General features: G+C 47.5%; 1 protein-coding gene across 1 annotated transcript in view; it reads left to right on the top strand.

Annotated features, from left to right (window-relative positions):
- Nucleotides 1-19,291, top strand: part of CATSPERB (catsper channel auxiliary subunit beta) — a 106,824-nt gene that overhangs the window by 69,521 nt on the left and 18,012 nt on the right. Inside the window, exons 17-18 of the mRNA XM_051826122.3 lie at nucleotides 11,140-11,330; nucleotides 16,747-17,079. Of these exons, the coding sequence (XP_051682082.2) occupies nucleotides 11,140-11,330; nucleotides 16,747-17,079 (524 nt within the window). The remainder of the gene's footprint in view (nucleotides 1-11,139; nucleotides 11,331-16,746; nucleotides 17,080-19,291) is intronic.

Below are 19,291 nucleotides of genomic sequence, written 5' to 3'. Positions count from 1 at the left end.
AAAAGACAGGTACTGAGATAGACAAGCTGGGAGAAAGGCTCAGGCAATATGGAGATGGCAATTGGTAACTTGGAACTCAGAATGCGATTGGAGAAATGAGTCAGGATGAGAGGTGATGGAAAGAAGGGATTCGGGACATTATCAAGGAGTGCTTCATGGGGCCCTGGAATAATCTCACCAAAACAGAAGGGCACAACTGCAATGAGATGTTGAGAACTGAGTGGAAATCCTCTCCAAGTAGGAATTGATTAGATATCCACAAATAGAAGACTGTGTCTGGGGCCAGAGTTGTGGTGTAGTGGATTAAGCCAGTGCCTGCCATGCTGGCATCCCATATGGGTGCCGGTTGGAGTCCCTGCTGTTCCACTTCTGATTCATCTCTCTGCTAATGCACCTAGGAAAGCAGCGGAAGGTGGCCCAAGTCTTTGGGCACCTGCAACCATGTGGGAGACCTGGTAAAGCTCTTGGCTTTGGCCTGGCCCAGCCCTGGCCATTGTGGCCGTTTGGGAAGTGAACCAGCAGATGGAAGATCTCTCTGTCTCTCCCTCTCTGCCTGGAACTTTGCCTTTAAAATAAATAAAATAAATATTTTTAAAAAATGACTGTATCGGGCCGGCGCCACGGCTCACTAGGCTAATCCTCCGCCTAGCGGCGCCGGCACACCGGGTTCTAGTCCCGGTTGGGGCGCCGGATTCTGTCCCGGTTGCCCCTCTTCCAGGCCAGCTCTCTGCTGTGGCCAGGGAGTGCAGTGGAGGATGGCCCAAGTGCTTGGGCCCTGCACCCCATGGGAGACCAGGAAAAGCACCTGGCTCCTGGCTCCTGCCATCGGATCAGCGCGGTGCGCCGGCCGCAGCGCGCCGGCCGCGGCGGCCATTGGAGGGTGAACCAACGGCAAAGGAAGACCTTTCTCTCTGTCTCTCTCTCTCACTGTCCACTCTGCCTGTCAAAAAAAAAAAAAAATGACTGTATCTGGTTGGTAGCAGAGGAAGCGTAGTCCTTTCACAAATAGGGAAGTGTTTGAACACGAATTCTCTCATTTGGTAACAAGATCAATTGTTCTTAAGACTCTTCACAAAATCCTAAAAATGATAACTTTCTTTAATTTATTTATTTGAAAAGTACAGTTACATAGCTGTTCACTCACCAAATGACCACAATGGCCAGGGCTGGACCAGGCTGAAGCCAGGAACCGGAAGTTTCATCCAAGTCTCCCTCATGTGTGCAGGGGCCCAAGCATGTGGGCCATTTTCTGCTGATTTTCTCAGGCACATTAGCAGGGAGCTGGATCAGAAGTGGAGCAGGAGGCTGGCACTGTGGCATAGTGGGTAAAGCTTCCACCTGCAGTGCCAGCATCCCATATGGGCGCTGGTTCAAGTCCCGGCTGCTTCTCTTCCAACCCAGCTCTCTGCTATGGCCTGGAAAGGAGTAGAAGATGGCCCAAGTCCTTGGGCCCCGGCACCTGCGTGGGAGATCTGGAGGAAGCTCCTGGCTCCTGGCTTCAGATCAGCGCAGCTCTGGCTGTTGCAGACAACTGGGGAGTGAACCAGTGGATGGAAGACCTCTCTCTCTACCTCTGCCTCTGCCTCTCTGTAATTCTGCCTTTCAAATAAATAAGTAAATCTTTAAAAAGCAAAAAGAAGCAGATGAACCAGTGCCCATATGGGCCCCCATTGCTGTAGGTGGCAGCTTAACCTGCTATGCCACAGTGCTGGCCCCAAAAGTAATAACTTAATATCCATGTTCCTGTTACATACTCAAAAAGAAAACATCATCAAAACAGACTCAGTAAATCCATTCATCAATTCAATGAATATTTACTGAGTGTCTATCACACGTCAACTCTTACGCTAGGTGCTGGGAATATGGTGATAAGCAAGAGAGACCAGGTCCTTGCCCACACGGAGATGACATTTTAAGGAACAAACAAAGGTAACAATTAGATGAAAATAATCATAATAATTTTTATGCAATATATACATGTGTTGAAACATCACATGATATTCCATAAATATTACAATTTTTGTGTCAATTTAAAATGTTAATTTTATTTTTTCCCAGAAGCCTTTTATTTAAGGAATACAAACTTCATGCATCTCATAAATACAACTTTCGGAACATAGTGATCAGTAATGTAAGACATAATGTATGCCATGAAGTAAACATAGTGATAGAGGAAGGGAGAGGATAAACAAGAGCAAGGGGAAAGGACAGAGCTTTCCAGGCTAAAGAAACTGCAGGAGAAAATGCAGGGAGGCAAGAAAAAGCAGGGAGGAGGGAGTCAGCAGGACGAGGGCCAGCGCGGAGGGTGCACGCTGAGAGGCTGTGATGGAAAGGCAACGAGGAGACAGTCAAGTGCCGGGCCGCGTAAGGTGCTGTAAGCTGTGTGAGAAGGGTCAGTGGAAGCTACTGGAGAATTTTACGTAGGCCCGTTATATAATCTAATTTACATTTTTGAAAGAACACCCTGACTGTTATGAAAAGTATAGGACAGGATGAGAGTGGAAGCTGCCAGGCTCCTTAGAAAACTGTTGAACTAACACAGATGATGGTGCCGGAACAGGTGCACTTGAGAAAAGCCAGGATTTAGTGATGGATTTTCTGTTGGGAATCTGGGCCAGGGAGTGATCAAGAACTAGCTCTGTTTTTGGATTGCAGCCACGTGATGGATGTTGTCATGTCCTGATATGAAGAATACGGGTATTAGGAAAGAGTAACTGGAGGTTCCCCATTAGAAATGTGCAGCCTGAAGTGTCCACTGGGTATCGGCTTGAAGATGTGCAGTTGGCAGTTGGATGCATGAATCTGTAGCTGGGAAAAGTCAGACCAAAGGTTTCGCATTTGGTGATTGTTCACTATGGACAGGGGGCTCTACCTGAATGCTCAGCCATGCATAGAGAAGAAAAGCCCTTGGCCCCTCCAGGAACAGAGACTGGGCAGAGAAGGAGGCCCCCAAAGAAAACTGAGTTACAAAGGAGCAGCCAGGCAGGTAGGGAAAAAAATACAGAAAAATGTGAGACCGTGTGAACCAAGAAAGGAGGTGTTAGGGTGGCCAACAGCGATGCAGGCTGCTGACAGGGTGAAGAGAGGACAGAGACGGGGTCTTCCAGTCTGGCAGCCTTGTAGGCTTGAGGCACGCAGTGCAGTTGGAGGGAAGCGCAGTGGGCAGGGTGGTCCGGGAAAGAGCACGGGCACTGGAGTGGGGCTTACTACAGAGGGTATGTGCATGTTCGAGTGTTGGAATCTGTGCACTGCTTTTTAGAATGTGCATTTTCCAGGAACTTTTTGAAGAGCCCAAAATGCATGAATTTCAAACATTTTTTACAACAATAGAAATTTATCTTTTAGTTCCAACTTTCCGCGAACTTTCTGAAATACCCCATGTACAGGAAGTTGAGTTTGATGGTGTTTGTCTTTTGTGCTGTGTTTTTCCAACCCAGCAGGTATCTCTCTCCACCTCTGGAATTCACTGACTCTTTAAGCCCAAATCCCTTTCCCCTCTCTTCTGAAGGCTGATTTCTCCCCTCTCCGGGGAGAACAGAGCCTGATTACCCCCAGAACAAACCTGATCCTGAACACAGAAGACTCATTCACTGCTCCTGTAGTGGGAGACACCTTTGATCATCATCATGGCTTACTGGTCATTGGCCATTGACTTCAGATTTTATTAATAAAATTTGTTGTATGCCAATTATACTTTTACAGCAAAAAATTGAGCAATTTTTAGCAAAATTGAGTAACGTGCAGAGTTCCCATATGCCCCCTGTTTCACACACGTACCCCCCCCACTATATACGTCCCACACGTGTGTGGAACATCTGTTACAGTGGGTGAACCTGACACATCGTCATCACCGGAGTCCACAGCTTACATTAGGGCTGCATTGCTGCTGTCCATTCTAGACGTTTGGATACACGTATAATGGCTCACAGCCATCATTCTAGAGACACTGCCCTAAAAATCCTCTATGTTCTGCTAACCCATCCCTCCCTCTTCCTGGCCCCCAGCACCCACATGATCTCTACTGTCTCCGTAGGTTTGCCTTCTGAGGAAGGACACGTGGACACAGTCGCGCAGTGTGGCGTCTTTCAGACTAGCTTCTTTCACTGGGTAGCATGCATGTACAGTTCTTCACTGGGTAGCTTGCATGCACGGTTCTTCACTGGGCAGCATGCATGCACGGTTCTTCACTGGGTAACATGCATGCATGCACGGTTCTTCACTGGGCAGCATGCATGCACGGTTCTTCACTGGGTAACATGCATGCATGCACGGTTCTTCACTGGGTAACATGCATGTACGGTTCTTCACTGGGCAGCATGCATGTACGGTTCTTCACTGGGAAGCATGCATGTACGGTTCTTCACTGGGCAGCATGCATGCACGGTTCTTCACTGGGTAACATGCATGCATGCACGGTTCTTCACTGGGTAACATGCATGTACGGTTCTTCACTGGGCAGCATGCATGTACGGTTCTTCACTGGGAAGCATGCATGTACGGTTCTTCACTGGGCAGCATGCATGCACGGTTCTTCACTGGGTAACATGCATGCATGCACGGTTCTTCACTGGGCAGCATGCATGTACGGTTCTTCACTGGGTAACATGCATGTACGGTTCTTCACTGGGCAGCATGCATGTACGGTTCTTCACTGGACAGTATGCATGTACAGGTCTTCACTGGGCAGCAGGCATGTACAGTTCTTCGTGTCATCTCGGGGCTGGGTAGCTCATTTCTTTTTCAGCACTGGACTGTATTCCACTGTTGGATATATCCCCGTTATTTGTCCATTTGGTGCTGAAGCACATCTTGGTTGCTTCAACTTGGTGATTATGCAAAAACTTCTATAAACATCCTTGTGAGGGTTTTTTGTGTGGACCCAAGTCTTCAACTCATTTAGGTAAATGCCAAGGGACATTGCTGGTCATGTGGTGAGAGTATGCTTTGTTTAGTAAGAAACAACCAAACCATCTTCCAAACTAGCTGTACCATTTTGCATCCCCATCAGCAGTGAGTAGGGAATCCCCTTTGCTCCATATCCTCACCAGTATTTGATGCTGTCAATGTTTTGTATTTCGGTTATTCTGTCATTTAAATTTGCATTTCCCTCACAACACATGATGTGGAACATCTTTTCATGTGCTTATTTTCTATCTGTTTCTCTTCTTGGTGAGGTGTCTGTTATAAACTTTAGTCCACTTTTTCAACAGATAGCTTGTTTTCTTACTGTTGTATTATAAGAATCCTTTGTACTGAAGGGAATCAGAATATGCCACCCAAAATATGCCACTTTGGCATAAGGATTATCTTGAGCTAAAGGCAACTAACTGAGAAGCAGCAGCACAACAAAAACTGTCCTCTCTCAACAGGAGGGGCAGCATAATTCTTATATCACCTGAGACAACTCTAGACTCTGAATCAGTCCAGAAACACAGAAAAGAATCTACGTAATGATCTTTCCCAAACAGCCCTTATCTTCCATTGGTTTCCCTAATTTATTGCCCTCTCATAGTTTGCTCACCCTGAAAACCTCTATCTCTTTCCCTTCATCTCATCGCTTTGCTCCAAGTTTATTGTTCTTTGTTAAGATGTTACAAAAGGAGCTGGTTTTTGTGGCAGAGCATTTCAGCTACCACTTGCAACACCTGCTGTTGCTCCCCCTCTTCATGGAGGAACGACACTAAACCCTGCCTAGGCTTCATATCCGAGTCACGGCACCATTATGTCGCTCCCCCTCTTCACGGAGGAACGACACAGGACCCTGCGCTGTTCTTTTGTCTGCTCGGCCCTTCCCGGGTTTGCTGCTGGTTCTTCTCGGGTTGGCTACCGTCCCTTCCACCTCCATGGAAGGGCGGTTCCCCCTGCCACTTTCCCCACTTCCGCGGGGGAGCGGCACACCGCCGGCTGGCTCTCTCGGGGGCTACACAGGTGTTCCTTATAGATGTTCCTGGTGCATGTTGTCTCTCTCCTTTATAGTCCTCTTCCACCAATCCCAACTCTGCTGCCCACACGCCGAGTACGCTGCTCTCCTCCAATCAGGAGCAGGTCCTGCTGTTTATTGGTTGAACTGGAGGCAGCTGTGTAGAAGCTGTTTCCTCCTCTCCCAGCGCCATATTGTGGGAGAGCAGATGCATAGAATAAGTCTTAATTCGAGTAACAGTCTAGTCTGAGTTGCTCCCCACAACCTGCAACTCATATCAGAGTACAAGTTCAAGTCCTGGCTACTCCACTTCTGACCCAGCTTCCTGCTGATGCACCTGGGAAGGCAGCAGAAGACGGCCCAAGTGCTTGGGTCCCTGCCACCCATGTGGGAGATTCGAATGGCTCCTGACTTCATCCTGGCCAGTTCTGGCTGTTGTGGCCACTTGGGGAATAAATTAAAGTATGGAAGATCAGAATCTCTCGCTCTCTCGTTCACTCTCGCGCTCGCTCTCTATATCTCTCTTTCTCTGTTGCTCTGCCTTTCAAATAAACAAATCTTTTTTTAAAATATGCTAAATAGGGTTCAGTACTATGGCTCAGTGGGTTAAAGCCCCAGCCTGCCACACTGGCATCCCATGTGGGCACTGGTTCGAGTCCCGGCTGCTCCACTTCAGTCCAGCTCCCTACTGGTGTGCCTGGGAGGGCTGCAGACAATTGCCCAAATGCTTTGGCCCCTGCACCCACATGGGAGGCCCAGAAGCTCTTGGTTCCTGGCTTCAGATGGGTCCAACTCCAAGCGTTGCAACCATTTGGGGAGTGGATGGAAGATTCTCTCTCTCCCTCTCTCTCTCTCTCTCTCTCTGTCTCTTTCTCTTTCTCTCTGCTCTGCTCTACCTCTCTCTGTAACTCTATCTTTCAAATAAATAAAATAAATATTTTTAAACATGCTATATAAACCCCTAGTTCTAACCACCCCTTTGAGATACTTGTCACTGACATTGTTCCTACATGTAAAGGTTATTCACGTGTTAACAAACTCTATTTCTCTCTTTGTCAGTATGATTTCTAGGATCCCAGTCACAGAGTCTCCTAGGGTAGAGGAAAAGGAGGTTTGTCCCCCTCCCCAGAGTTTGTTTTGAATGGCAGTGCTTTATCAGAGATGTCTTCTGCTAGTATTTCCTCCTGGCATGCATCACTTGAGAGGATGTTTCACAGAGCGGAAGTCATTAACTTTATTAAAGGTCAGCTTATCAATTTTTTGTTTTGTACATTTTTGGGCCTTTGGCATTGTGTTAGAAAATAACTGCATGGAGCAGGCTTTTGTGCTAGTGGTTAAACTGCCTCTTGGGCGGATCAAATACCATATAGAAGTGCCTGGGTCCAAGTCCTGGCTCTGCTCCCAGTTCTAGCTTTCTGCTAATTCAGGCCCTAGGAGGCAGCAGGTGATGGCTTGGGAGTTGGGTCCTTGCCACCCATGTGGGAAACCTGGATTGAGTTCCTGGATCCTGGTTTCCTAGCCAAGGTCATCTAGGCTTTCTCCCATGTTATCTTCTAGGAGTTTTAGAGTTCTGCATTTTATATTTAAGTCTGTGACCCACTTTGAGTTAACTTTTGTGAAGGCTGTAAGGTTTGTGTTGGTTCAGTTTTGACGTGTAGACATTCCAGATAAACACTTTAAAAGTAGATTGTTTTCAGGCCAGTGTTGTGACTCAGAGGTCAAGCTGCTGCCTACAGTGCCAGATCCCATATCAGCGCACCAGTTCCTGTCCTGGCTGCTCACTTCCAATCCAGCTCCCTGCTGTTGTACCCAAGTAGCAGGAAGATGGCCCAAGTACTTGGTTCCATGCACCCACATAGGAGACCCAGAAGAAGCTCCAGTCTCCTGATTCCGCCTAGCACAGCCCAGTCATCACTGCTACTGGGAATAAACTAACAGATGGAGGATCTCTTTCTCTTTGTCTCTGCCTCTTTCTGTAACTTTGCCTTTCAAATAAATAAATCTTTTAAAATTTTTCATTTTTAATATATTTTTATTTTTAATTATTTATTTACTTATTTGAAAGTCAGAGTTATAGAGAGGGAGATGCAGAGGCAGACACAGAGAGAGAGAGAGGTCTTCCATCTCCTGGTCCACTCCCTGAATGGCTGCAAAGGCTAGGGCTGGGCTAGGCTGAAGTCAGGAGCCAGAAGCTTCAGCCGGGTCTCCCACGTGAGTTCAGGGGCCCAAGCACTTGGGCCATCTTTCGCTGCTTTCTCAGGCACATTAGCAGTGAGCTAGATCATAAGTGGAGCAGATGAGCCTCTAACCAGTGCCTATATGGGATGCCGGTGCTGCAGGTGGCAACTTAACCTGCTATGCCACAGTGCCAGCCCCTATATTTTTATTTTTAAATGACACATAGTAATTGTATACATATGAATTGTACACATGTGACATTTCAGTCGATGCATAAAAGGTGTGATAATATGATCAGGGAAACAGATGCTAACCTGATGCAAATAGATACTCATATTACCCACACTCTTAGCCAAAAAGTCAAAAAGTGCTATTACTTTTGGTTATAGGTTAACACATGCTTGTTATAGAAACTTTCTCAAAGACAAACATAAAAGATGAAATTGAAATCGTGACTATTAACACTTTGATGAATTGCCTATCAGTTCTTTCCACATGTATTTTAATATGTTTACTTTGCTTTATTCTTGTGAACATTATAATATGACCATTTTCCTAATGTAATTAAAACTATGTTGGGGCCGGCTCTGTGGCACAGTGGGTTAACACCTTGGCCTGAAGCGTCGACATCTCATATGGGTGCCGGTTCTAGTACCGGCTGCTCCTTTTCCGATCCAGCTCTCTGCTATAGCCTGGGAAAGCAGTAGAAGATGGCCAAAGGCCTTGGGCCCTGTACCCATGTGGGAGACCAGGAAGAAGCTCCTGGCTCCTGGCTCCTGGCTTCGGATCGACACAGCTCCAGCCGTTGCAGCCATCTGGGAAGTGAACCAGTGGATGGAAGACCTCTCTCTCTCTCTCTCTCTTTGCCTCTCCTCTCTCTGTGTAACTCTGACTTTCAAATAAAATAAATAAATCTTTAAAAAAAAAAAACTATGTAAAAGTTACATTTTCTCTAAGTAAATCATGTGGTATCGGTTATAGGATTTTCCTGTGGTTGGCATTTTTCATTTCTAACATTTCCATAAGGCAGAGAGGAATATATTTGTGTGGTAATCTTCCCCTGCCCAACTCAGGTTTCAGCAGTCCCTCGATATCAAGCCACCATCGTAGACGACTGCCTCGGAGGAGGGAAACGGTGGTTCCCTTCATGTAACATCAAATTGCTTTCTAGGAAGCTTGAACTACTTTACAACCCCCTTAGCAGTGGATGAGTATCTATTTCCTCTCCATTCTCACCACTACTGCACCTGCCGTTTAAAACTCTTACAATCTCTGCTATAGCCTGGGAAAGCAGTGGAAGATGGCCCAAGTACTTGGGCCCCTGCACCCACTTGGGAGGACTGGAAGAAGCTCCTGGCTCCTGGCTTTGGATCAGCCCAGCTTCAGACATTGCAGCCATGTGGGGAATGAATCAGTGGGTGGAAGATCTTTCTCTCTGTTTCTCTTTCTCTGTGTAACTAGCTTTCAAATAAATAAATCTTTAAAAATTTAAAAAAATCCTTGCCAAAGGAGCTAGCATTGTGATACAGCTGGTTAAACCACCATCGTGACACCATCACCCCATCAGGAGCCTCAGCTGCTCCGCTTCCCATCCAGCTCCCTGCTGATGCACCTGGGAAGGCAGCAGATGATGGCCCAAGTGCTTGAGCCCCTGCACCCACATGGGAGACCTGGATGGAGTTCCTGGCTCCTGGCTTCAGCTTGATGCTGCTCTTGTTGTAGGCCTTTGGAGAGTGAATTCATTGGATGGAAGACCTCCCCCCTCACCTCTCTCCTTCTCTCACTGTCACTCTCTTTCAAATAAATAAATTAAAAAAAAAAAAAACAACTTTGTGAGGGGGCCAGAGCTGTGGCACAGCGGGTTAAAGCCACCACCTGCAGTGCCAGCAATACCATATGGGCTTCGGTTTGAGTCCTGGCTGCTCAACTTCCAATCCAGCTCTCTGCTATAGCCTGAGAAAGCAATGGAAGATGGCCCAAGTCCTTGGGCCCCTGTACCCACGTGGGAGACCTGGAAGAAGCTCCTGGCTCCTGGCTTCAGATCGGCACAGCTCCGGCTATTGCAGCCAACTGGGGAGTGAACCAGCAGATGGAAGACCTCTCTCTCTCTCTCTCTCTCTCTCTGCACCTCTCCTCTCTCTGTGTAACTGACTTTTGAGTAAATAAATAAATCTTAAAAAAAAAAAAAAAACTTTGTGGGGCCGGCACTGTGGTGGCACTGTGGTGGGTAAAGCCAGCACATGCAGTGTTGGCAATACTATATGAGTGCCGGTTTGAGTCCTGGCTGCTCCACTTCCAATCCAGCTCTCTACTATGGCCTGGGAAAGCAGGAGAAGATAGTACAAGTCCTTGGACCCCTGCACCCACGTGGGAGTCCTGGAAGAAGCCCCAGGCTCCTGGCTTTGGATTGGCCCAGTTCTGGCCATTGTGGCCATTTAGGGAGTGAACCAGCAGATGGAAGACACCCCCCAACCCCCGCGCATGCCTAACTGTAACTCTGCTTTTCAAATAAATAAATAATTCTTTAAAAAAGTATACTTTGTTAGGGCATCCATTTAGACTAGGGATATAGATGCCCATGTCCCACTTCTCAGTAACTGGTTTCAATTTCCAACTCCAGCTCCTGAATCCACCTTCCTGCTAACGTGGACCCTGAGAGGCAGCAGTGATGGCTCAAGTAATTGAGTTGCTGCCACCGTTGTGGGAGACCTGCGTTGTGTTCTCACCCCTAGATTTGTCCCAAGCCCAGCCCCAGCCATTCTGGACACTGGAGGAGTGAACCAGCAGATGGGGGTGCCTCCCCCACTCTGACTCTCAAATAAATTCTTTAATAGAAATCTTTACTAATTTCAGAGGTGGAAAATTGTATCCCATTGTTATAGTTGCCATTTCATTGACTACTACTGAGGTTAAATAAAGTTAACCAAATATTCATTTGTTAGCCATTTGTGATGTATTGTATTTGTAAATTATATTTACACACTCGCACACTTGAACGACTGTTTTATCCCAATTGCTTAATGTTTTTTGTTTGTTTTTAGGAAAACTGGAACAGCTTACATAAGAAAGATATTGCAACATGAGATTCCCACAGGATTTTTGTCCTCGGTTATTACAGAAATGATAGATCCTTTTGGAATAGAGGAAGTCAATGAGAGCTCGTGTTTGTCCAGCTCCCTTTATATTAATCAGTCTGGAAACTTCTCCTATAAACTTACTCTTGACCCCCAAAGTAAGTGGAATAATATAATACATCTCTGAGGGCTAGAAGAGATAAAAATGATATTTTGATATCACTGTTCATTTATGGAGCAATAGATTTCAAATATTAATCCAATTAGGAACTTACCAAAGTCACATATCCTTAAGGTCGTGGATTTGTTTCTAATGTAATAAAAAGCTATGTATAACTATATTAATATTTTATCAATCATACTATCATTTATCCCAATGAATTTATTTTGTCTTCAACAGTGCTAAGAAGTGAACTAGGAGTTATATGGCAATTAAAATTTTAAATGTACAAAAAGGAAGTGGAAAGTTCATATGGATTTTGCCCTAAATGATAATTTTGAATTCCTGACATATAGGATATTTTATTTCTTTTTAAAAAATATTTATTCACTTAATTGAAAGGCAGAGTTACAGAGAGAGAGAGGGAAAAAGAGAGAGAGGTATCTTCCATCAGCTGGTTCACTTCCCCCAAATGGCTGCAACAGCTGGAGCTGGGCTGATCCAAAGCCAGGAGCCAGGAGCTTCCTCCAGGTCTCCCACACAGGTGCAGGGGCCCAGATACTTGCTCCGTCTTGCACTGCTTTCCCAGATGCATTAGCAGGGGGCTGAGTCAGAAGTATAGCAGCTGAGACTTGAACCAACACCCACATGGGATGCTGCAGCCGCAGGTGGCGGCTTTACCTGCTATGCCACAGTGCCGACCCCTTTGTAGGATATTTCTATTTCAAAGTACTATCTGATAGATACAAAGCAAAAATTAATGTAATTTATTGTCAAGATTTGGGATTTAATCTGAATAAATGGGAAGTCACTGGACAGCAAGGAAGGAAGCAGAGAAATCAGCCAGGAGGCTACTGCAGTGATCGCGTGAAAGATTAAACTTGACAATCCTGCCGCTCATCCAAGGGGAAAAACCAGCAGGCATTTACAATTGGAAGTCTGGAGGCAGGCATCTGACCAATTGTTAAGGCATTGGTTAAGATTTCACATCCCCAGGCTGGCGCTGTGGCGTAGCAGGTAAAGCCGCTGCCTGTAGTACCGACATCCCATATGGGTGCCAGTTCTAGTCCCGGCTACCCCTCTTCTGATCCAGCTCTCTGCTGTGGCCTGGAAAAGCAGTAGAAGATGACCCAAGTCCTTGGGGCCCCTGCACCTATGTGGGAGACCAGGAAGAAATTCCTGGCTCTTGGCTTTGGATCGGCCCACCTTGAGCTGTTGTGGCCATTCAAGGAGTGAACCAGCGTATGGAAGACCTCTCTCTCCTCTGCCTCTGCCTCTCTGTAGCTCTGCCTTTCAAATAAATAAATATTTAAAAAAGATTTCACAGGCCGGCGCCGCGGCTCACTAGGCTAATCCTCCGCCTAGCGGCGCCGGCACACCGGGTTCTAGTCCCGGTTGGGGCGCCGGATTCTGTCCCGGTTGCCCCTCTTCCAGGCCAGTTCTCTGCTATGGCCAGGGAGTGCAGTGGAGGATGGCCCAGGTGCTTGGGCCCTGCACCCCATGGGAGACCAGGAAAAGCACCTGGCTCCTGGCTCCTGCCATCGGATCAGCGCGGTGCGCCGGCCGCAGCGCACCGGCCGCGGCGGCCATTGGAGGGTGAACCAACGGCAAAGGAAGACCTTTCTCTCTGTCTCTCTCTCTCACTGTCCACTCTGCCTGTCAAAAAAAAAAAAAAAAGATTTCACATCCCTATCTTGGTACCTAGCTTCATTCCTGACTCCAGCTTCCTGATAATGCAGATCCTGAGAGGTAATGGTGACAGCTCAAGTGACTGGGTTCTTGCCACTCATGATGGAGAGCTGGATGGGGTCCCTGGCTTCTGGCTTTGACCTGGCTCGACCCTGGCTATTGCAGACATTGGAAGATGAATCAATGTGAGCAGGTTCATTCTCTGACCCCTCCTCATCCTTTCACTCTCATCTCTCAAATGAATTAATTTTTTTAAAAAAGACATGTAAGTCTGAAGTTCAGGGAGAAGGTCTGGACTGGTGAACTAAGAATTGGCAGCATGTGTGTTGTGTGATGGTTAATGCCATGAGATCGAATGAAAGCAACTGAAAAGGAGAGACTATGGGAAGGAAGAGTTTTGAGGTCTGATCTGGGGCATTGCAGCATTCAGTGTTTGGGAGATGGGAAAGAATCAGTACAGACGAGATGGTCTGGTGAGGGAAGAACGGAGAGAGAGCACGCCTAGGGATCCAAGCAAGGAAGGTGTTTGAGGGTGGAGCAGCGTCCCAGGCTCTCGCCACCAAGAGGTCAGGCAGGATGAGGGGTGAAAGTCATCGGTAACCTTGACAAGAGCTGTGAGCCGGAGTAGCAGAGGAAGTCTGATTGAAGTGGTTCCCAAAAATCATGAGAGAAGACTGAAAGAAAATGGACAAAAGTAACTCCTTCAGGGAGTTTCACTCTAAAGGAGAAGAGAAAAATTGTGGGGCAGGGAAGGAGGGTTTTGGAAAAGATTTTTGAAATAGGAGAGAGCATGTAGATTCAATAAAGGGAAGTGTGGGGCTCTCTTTGGCTTTCTATTTTTTCAGTTTTTTTCCAAAATGGATGTATGGATGGATGGATTGACTGATCTGAAAGGCAGAGAAACAGAGAGATGGGAGGAACAGAGCGACAGAGATCTTCCATCCACTGGTTCACTTCCCAAATAGCCGCAACAGCCAGGGCTGGTCCAGGCCACAGCCCAGAGCCTGCAGCTCCCTCCTGGGCTCCCACATAGGTGGCAGGGCCGAGGCACTTGGGCCATCGTCTGCTGCTTGCTGCTTCCCGTGCACATTATCAGGAATCAGGATCAGAAGGAGTATAGCCAGGACTCAAACCGGCGCTCTGATCTGGCTTGACCTGCTGCAGCACAACCCCAGCCCCTGTTTCTGTTGTCCTCTGAGCAGAGAGCTGCTGCCCACGTGTTTCATGACCTGTCAGAAACGTGAGCCCGTGATGACCTCCCCCTCCTTGAAATGGCCTTCCTTGGTGTCCTTTTTTTTTTTTTTTTCAGGCAGAGTGGATAGTGAGAGAGAGAGAGAGAGAGACAGAGAAAGGTGTTCCTTTTCGCTGTTGGTTCACCTCCAATGGCCGCCGCGGCCGGTGCACCGTGCTGATCCGAAGCCAGGAGCCAGGTGCTTCTCCTGGTCTCCCATGGGGTGCAGGGCCCAAGCACCTGGGCCATCCTCCACTGCACTCCCAGGCCACAGCAGAGAGCTGGCCTGGAAGAGGGGCAACCGGGACAGAATCCGGCGCCCTGACCGGGACTAGAACCCCGTGTGCCGGCGCCGCAAGGCGGAGGATTAGCCTAGTGAGCCGCGGCGCCGGCCCCTTGGTGTCTCCTTGGGTGGATTTTCTGCAGTGCTTTCTTCTTTGCCTGGAAGGTCTCTCTCCTTTCCTATCCCCTAGATGATGGCGCTCCACAGAACCCTGCGTTGGGGCCCCTTCTGGACCTCCATGCTGTCCTTAAACAACAAATTCTTCACCCACGCAGCAAAGATTTGCAGCAAACACCTTCTGTCCAACACGTGTTTAGGCACTGGAGAAGCAGTCATGACAAGACTTCTCTTGTAGACTCCTAACAAACACTCCCAACTATGAAGGCTCTCAGCAATTCCATAGCAAAGACATCTGCTTTTTAAAAAATGTAGCTGTATGTATTTGTTTGTTTCTACTGAAAGTAGAAAGTATAGGGTTTTTTTTGTTTGTTTGTTTGCTTGCTTTATTTGACAGGTAGAGTTATAGACAGTGAGAGAGAGAGACAGAGAGAAAGGTCTTCCTTCCGTTGGTTCACTCCCCAAATGGCTGCGACAGCTGGCGCTGCACCCATCCGAAGCCAGGAACCAGGAGCTTCCTCCTGGTCTCCCATGGGGTGCAGGGCCCAAGCACCTGGGCCATCCTCCACTGCACTCCCGAGCCACAGCAGAGAGCTGGCCTGGAAGAGGGGCAACCGGGACTAGAACCCGGCACCCATATGGGATGCCAGCGCTGCAGGTGAAGGATTAACCAAGTGAGCCACGGCACCGGCCCCTCAAGTATAGGTTTTTATGTAATATAATAATGATGCACTTTCTATAAAATTATTTAAATTGGGGATAGGTATTTGGTACAGCAGTTAAGATTCTGCTTGAGACACCCAAAACCCATATAAGAGTCCTGGGTTGGTGTTTGCAACTCTACTTCCAATTCCAGCTTCCTGCTACTGCGTATCCTGAGAGGCATCAGAGACAGCCCTAATACTTGAGTTCCAGGCATCCATGTGAGAGATCCATACTGAGTTCTAAATGCCCAGCTTCTATCTGGCCCTGTCCCAGCTTTGTGAGACTTTGGGCAATGAATTAGTAGATAGAAGATGTCTATCCTTAACCCCCTTCTTCTCAAATAAATAAATAAATTTTAAAAAATTATTTGAGGCCGGCGCCGTGGCTCAATAGGCTAATCCTCTGCCTTGCGGCACCGGCACACCGGGTTCTAGTCCTGGTCGGGGCACCAAATTCTGTCCCGGTTGCTCCTCTTCCAGGCCAGCTCTCTGCTGTGGCCCGGGAGTGCAGTGGAGGATGGCCCAAGTTCTTGGGCCCTGCACCCCGTGGGAGACCAGGATAAGCACCTGGCTCCTGCCTTCGGATCAGTGCAGTGCGCCGGCCACAGCGCGCTGGCCGCGGCGGCCATTGGAGGGTGAACCAACGGCAAAAGGTGTGGGGAGCAACTCGGACTAGACTGTTACTGGAATTAAGACTTATTCTATGCATCTGCGCTCCCACAATATGGCGCTGGGAGAGGAGAAAACAGCTTCTACGCAGCTGCCTCTTGCCAACTTGAGTGATGACCTCCAGGAGCTGATCCTGCTCCTGATTGGAGGAGAGCAGCGTACTGGGCGTGTGGGCAGCCGAGTTGGGATTGGCGGAGGAGAACTATAAAGGAGGAGAGAGACAACATGCACGAGGAACATCTAAGGGGAACATCTAAGGGAACACCTGTGCAGCCCCCGAGAGAGCCGGCCGGCGGTGTGCCGCTCCCCTGCGGAAGTGGGGAAAGTGGCCAGGGGGAACCGCCCTTCCACAGAGGTGGAAGGGACAGTAGCCAACCCGGGAAGAACCAGCAGCAAACCCGGGGAGGGCCGAGCAGGCAAAGGAACAGCGCAGGGTCCTGTGTCGTTCCTCCACGAAGACGGGGAGCGACAAAAAGGAAGACCTTTCTCTATCTCTCTCTCTCACTGTCCACTCTGCCTGTCCAAAAAAAAAAAAAAGAAAGAAAGAAAGAAAGAAAGAAAGAAAAAAAAATTATTTGAATTATAACCTGACATCTGGCAAATATGTTCTCTGGTTAGCATTTATAGTTTTAAACTCAAATAGTGCATTTATTAGCTGTCTACCAGTATGTTTGGCAGACATCGGTTATTTTATACCAAATCTTTTCTCTGTTACCTCCAGATGCTAAAGCCTTATTTCAAGATACAGACATAGAGAAGACGGTGGTGATTCCTGGTCACAGCAGCTTCCTAATCACCAGCATTTTAGATGGGAAGAATGCTTTAGCTATCGCTACCATGCCTAACAGGGTCCCCAACAATGTGACCTTTCTAAAGGACTCCTGGTTCTTGTACAACTTCGGGCAAAGGAATGGACGGACGTGGAATATATACTCAAAGCCGTGTAATTACTGGCTTCAGCAATCTGATGATTCAACATCCCTCAACATCGTGAAATACGTTGACCTGGGGAACTCCCAGAATTTAGAGGTTAAGATCATACCTAATACAAAAGGTAAGCTTGTTTTTATTGAGAAATATCAAAGGATATTAGTTCTTTTCTTGAATATGAACTATGATAGTACTTAAGAGAATCAAGAAATTGAGTTTATTTTGATGCAAAAGGGGTAGACATTGTAGTGTAGTGGGTGATGCCACCACTTGGGACACCTGTATCCCCATATTGGAGTGCCAGTTCAAGTCCTGGCTACTCCGCTTCCAAATCCAGCTTCTTACTAATGCACTTGGAAGGGTGTCCACCAGTCCTAAGAACCAAGAACATTTTTATAACAAAATATTTGAAAAGCATAAATTGTTTATATTGAACCTACATTGGCTCCATATAAGAATGGCAGGATTACACAAAACTAGGAAAGTTTTAAGATCAGAAGGCAATCCATAAGAAGTACTTGTTTCTTCCAGATTGGTTGGGTTAGGTCTGGAAAGTTTATTTGTAAAAAATGGGCACATTAGTGCCTTGTGGTTCATCATGATGGGATGTACATCAAGGCTCAACATACAGTCAAGGAATGTAAAAGATGCTTTCATTGTTTTTTTATGAAAGATTTATTTGTTTATTAGAAAGGCAGCATTACAGAGTGGCAGAGGCAGAAAGAGAGAGAGAGAGGTCTTCCATCTGCTGGTTCACTCCCCAGATGAATGCAACATCTCAAGTGTGTCAATCCGAAGCCAGGAACCAGGAGCTTCCTCCAGGTCTCCCACATGGGTGCAGGGGCCAAGGACTTGGGCCATCTTCTATTGCTTTCCCGGGCCATAAGCAGAGAGCTGGATCAGAAGTGGAACAGCTGGGACGCAAACCCACAGACAGTGGCTTAGCCTTTTATGCCACAGCGCCAGCCCCAAAACACTATATTTAAAGGCTTACTTGAAATACAGAAGAAAGCACAACTAGGCCGGCGCCGCGCCTCATTAGGCTAATCCTCCGCCTGTGGCACCGGCACACCAGGTTCTAGTCCCGGTCGGGTGCCGGATTCTGTCCCAGTTGCCCCTCTTCCAGGCCAGCTCTCTGCTATGGCCAGGGAGTGCAGTGGAGGATGGCCCAAGTGCTTGGGCCCTGCACCCCATGGGAGACCAGGATAAGTACCTGGCTCCTGGCTTCGGATCAGCATGGTGCGCCGGCCGCGGCGGCCATTGGAGGGTGAGCCAATGGCAAAGGAAGACCTTTCTCTCTGTCTCTCTCTCTCACTGTCCACTCTGCCTGTCAAAAAAAAAAAAGCAAAACTTATATGAATGAAATTATAGCCTTTGTTAGATAACCTGAGGACATCTGTTGCCACCAATATTGTGGACTAAATATCCTGAAAAACTTCCTTCTGATTGAAACCTTCAGAAAGTCTTTCTCAATAAAAGAAGACAAGGATGACCCATTGTCCATTTTCCTTCAAACAACTTTGAGTTTCAATGTTATGATTTGAAATTTCTATTTACTTTTTTATATTCTTTTTTTATTTATGTATTTGAAAGGCAGAGTGGCAGAGAGACAGACACAGAAAGATCTTCCATTCACTGTTTCACTCCCCAAATGGCTGCAATGGCAGTGCTGGGCCAGCAGGAATCCAAGAACTCCATCTAGGTCTCCCAGGTGGCAGGGGCCTAAGTGTTTGTGGTATTGGAATTTGACCCCTTAAAAATATATTGGAATGTGGCCCCTTAAAGTTCCCCAGAGGTCAGGTCTGGGGTGCCATATATCACCATATGCTTATTAATAAATCCCCAATATTAATAAGCCCGAGTGGGTTCTTGCCTAATATTTATGGAAGAATTCTAAATACCGGCATAAATAAACGAGGCAGCATGGTACATTTTAAGCTTTTATTTAGTGAGAAAGATGCATAGAAGAGTGAGAGTTTTATCTAAGAGAGAGGGGTAAATCTGGGTTCCTACCAAGTACCAGGAACCAGCCACGTGGAGGAGCATCCAGGCCCGGAAGCCTAGAGCAGGTAGGCCAGGGAGCCTAGGACAGGTAGGCCAGGGAGCCTAGGGCCGGTGGCCCGAAGGCCACGTGCCCTGGAGATGACGTGTCCTGGAGGCGCAGGGCTACAGCCAGCCCCCTCCTGGCAAGAAGCCAGGACAAAAGGAAAGGAGGGAAAGAAGGGGTGGACACACCCTGTTCCAGGCTTTTAATCCACTCTCAAAGGGGAGTGGTTAATTAACCTGATTGGCCAGTGAGTGCTCAGGTGTGGCCAGGTAGGAACATGGGGTCACAC

This window comes from Oryctolagus cuniculus, chromosome 20 (genome assembly GCF_051225735.1).
Source record: "Oryctolagus cuniculus isolate XC-2025 breed Fujian yellow rabbit chromosome 20, ASM5122573v1, whole genome shotgun sequence".
Taxonomy (NCBI): Eukaryota; Metazoa; Chordata; class Mammalia; order Lagomorpha; family Leporidae; genus Oryctolagus; species Oryctolagus cuniculus.
The sequence above is the reverse complement of the archived record's forward strand: the minus strand, read 5'-3'. Positions and strand labels throughout refer to the sequence as shown.